Below are 3,318 nucleotides of genomic sequence, written 5' to 3' on the forward strand. Positions count from 1 at the left end.
TCAGGCTCCTGGGTAAGAGGGCTGTGGTGGCATATAGGGAGGAGGAGCTGAAAGCCAAGGAGACAAGATGAGGTCAGTGGGGGCCAAGGACAGGCAGTATCCCCAGCCCCTGGGGGATGTCAGGTCCATAGGGAAGAGCTAGCTGGCCAAGGGTAGAGGAAGTCTGAAGGCAGTCCAGAGGTGAGAGGCCAGGGCGGTGCTGAGCACAGCTGAGGCACACAGGAGCAAGGGGCCCCAGATCGCTTACTTACCTGCAGGGTTGTAGATGGGGGGCCCCGCTGGGTAGAGTGGATACTGGGGAGCAGGACCACTAGGTGGGTACATGAAGCCAGGATGAGGAGGTGCAGGGCCAGCTTTGGGATCTGGGGGGTATGGGTACATTGGCTGCACTGGGATGCCCGTCATTGGAATTTCTTGGCCTAGGTCGGGGGGGACAAGAATCAGCATTTAGAGCCCCACCTTCCAAGGGAGCTTCCTCCTCCTTCCCAGGATAAGCAACCTCTGGCAGGCTCCAGGCTGGCTGCCTGTGCCCTTTGCTTCCCAGGCCCTGCTTGGTAGAATTGAGGAGGGAGCTGTGTACATGTGTTTAGCAAGTTCACTCCCCTCCGCCGGTTTCAGAGACCTCACAAACCAGAGAGCACAGGCTGGGGAATGCCCCACTTGGGTTGTATCTGTAAACCAGCACAACTGCCATCAACGGGGCCCTCCCCCAGCCCTTCCCTCCCACACTGATCTCCCCGTATGTGTCACCGTAACCATGCCCACCAGGGCTGGGCACATGTGCAGTTACGTGCAACATTCTGACACACATCCCACTCTGCAGCAGAGCACACCCAGTCACCCAGTTCATGTTTATCGTTCTAATTTTTTTTTTGTACTGGGGATTGAACCCAGAGGTATTCTACCTCTGAGATACACCTCCAGCCCTATTTTGTTTTATTTTTTTCTATTTTATTTTTATTTCAAAACGGTCTCGCTAAGTTGCTGAGACTGACCTCGAACCTGCAATTCTCCTGTCTCAGCCTCGCAAGTACTAGGATAACAGGCACACACCACCACACCCAGCTCCATGTCCACCACTCTAGACCTTACTGAGTCATGTGGATACATACAGCCACTATACATTCCCCACTATTGACAACCTGAGGTCCCATGAATATCCATGTATGTGTACCTACATGGACCTACAGTCCCATGTTTCCTAGGCACATTCTATTACTCACATAATTACATGCATGTTTCTGGATTTACACACTGACAGGTGTATGAACCGAGAAGCTTACACTACCACAGAATTCACCAATCCTTGACCTCGGGCTCAGGTCCTTCTCACCCAATGCGGTGCATACCTTCAAATGGGCTCTGGAGTTGTTGGCGACGTCGGTACAGGTAGCAACAGGAGCAGAGGAAGCAGCAGATGGTGGTGGCAACCACAGCAACGAAGAGGATCACAGCGGAGGCGATGCCTGCTATGGTCTTGGGACTTGAGACAAAGAACAGGCCCTCTCACCTTCCAACACTCAAGAGTCCTGGCTCTACTGGCTCCAACTCCTGGCCAGCAGGGGGCCACAGCATGCCAAGAGTTGAGGTTCCTTGTGGGACTCTGCCCAGTCCCTGTGGAGTAGATCCCACCAACCTCCAATTCCCACAAGGCTGTGCTGCCTGGCAGACAGGTGTGATGCATGCTGGGATTTGTAGTGTGCTCCTCTACCAACACGTTTACATCTACAACTTAACTGATTAAACTTACAACATATTAGTCCTAAAAGGAGCCTTAGAAATAATCAAGGGCCTTTTCCCCCCCAACCTCACTTCAGGCAGTCTTATATCTGTTTCATATATTAGCAGCCCCCTTCAAAAAGAAGCTTGAGAACCACTCATTTTGGAGCTGAAATATAGTCCAGTAGAAAAGGACTTTATGTGTGAGGCCCTGGGTTCCATCCCCAGCAACAAAAAAGAAAGAAAAGAAAACCATCAATTTTGGCAACCCTCTTATGAAGAGGGACAATTACTCATAAAGGGCAGGTGTCTTCACCTAAATCACACAGCTGGGAAGAACTGGACCGGGGAATTATACCCTGTGTTTTAGGAGAGCTGCTTCCTCAAGGCTACACTGCAGTCTGGGTGTTAACCCCATACAGTCCCTTCCACAGGGTCCAGCAGGACCCAGGGACCTGGGATACTCAGCCCAGCCCAAGCCTGTAACGGGAACTAATGTGCCCCCACATCACCCAGCGGGTCACCACGCTGGAGTCCTGGTGACTCCACTCGGGAGAGAGGCTGGGGGCCCTTTGAGAGGGACAGGGTCCAGGTGAAGAGTCAGGCACCCACCTGAAGGCCAGGCAGTGTTTCTGCTGCCTTTCTGTGATGAGCAAGGTCAGGTCCCTGCAGCAGTACCGATGGTAGCAGGTCCCACAGCAAAAGGTGAAAAACTCGCAGTCAAAGCCCCGATGCCAGGAGCCATTCCGGTCCAGGTACCACAGGCAGTCCTCGCTGGCCAGCACTGCAGACAGAAGGGGGGGGGGGTTGCCCAGGGAGTTCAACTCCGCCGCCCTTAGCCCCACTCCCCCAGGCGGGGATCCTCAGCCCTCAGTCCTGGTGAAACTGAGGGTTGACTCTGGTCTCCACCCTAAGGGTCTCAGCCCCGGAGCCCCAGAGGCCTCTTCCTGAAGCTGACCCCGAGTCCAAGGCTGGCTTCCTACCGCCTAGCCTCCCGTGCTCTCCCCTCCCACTCCCTGGGGACCCCAAAGCATCAGGGCGCGGGGACAGCCCAAGGGTCTCCAGGTGGCCCCGGCTGAGGCCCTCAGGCCGACCCCTCCCCTTCCCCATACCCTCCTCCTCGCCCCTCGCTTCCCATCCCTTACCTAGGGGAGCCCCCAGGGCCAAGAGGGCAATCGCGGCCAGTGGCGCGGCCCTGCCAAACCCCGCGGGCGGCATGGCGTGGGAGCGAGCGCTGCCAGGGCCGGGCCGCCGAGGAAAGGGACTGCAGGAGGAAACTGGCCGGCGGGAGCTGCGGCTAGCCCCAGCCGGCGGCCAGACTCAGGCTCCTCTCCCGCCTCCTCGGGGGCGGGACCAAGCGCCCCGCCTGCCTGCGGTAACCCTGCGGGCGCAGCTCGGCGCCGCCCACCCAGCCCCGCCTGGAACCTGGGCGCCCCTCACCCTGTCCCCCGCCACCGCAGTGGCTCCTCCCGTTGAGCCACCATGGGCACAGCGGCCAGCCGGGATGTGGCCAGGGAGCCCTGGGCTTGCCCTGGGGCCGCCCCTAGTCTGGGCCCAATCATTTTTCCGGACCACAGAAGGGGGTGCCTTCGGATCCTG

The 3,318-nt window shown here is 57.5% G+C and overlaps 1 protein-coding gene across 1 annotated transcript; it reads right to left on the reverse strand.

Moving 5' to 3' along the window:
- Positions 1-2,937, reverse strand: SHISA4 (shisa family member 4; the record flags this gene model as incomplete). The annotated part of the gene is made up of 5 exons (XM_080699081.1): positions 1-47; positions 252-419; positions 1,350-1,483; positions 2,332-2,503; positions 2,865-2,937. The coding sequence occupies 5 exons, from the start codon at positions 2,935-2,937 to the stop codon at positions 1-3; spliced, it is 594 nt and encodes a 197-aa protein (XP_080555207.1).
- Positions 2,938-3,318: the final 381 nt, after the last annotated feature.

The sequence above is a fragment of the Muscardinus avellanarius genome (assembly GCF_963383645.1).
Source record: "Muscardinus avellanarius genome assembly, chromosome: 7".
Classification (NCBI taxonomy): Eukaryota; Metazoa; Chordata; class Mammalia; order Rodentia; family Gliridae; genus Muscardinus; species Muscardinus avellanarius.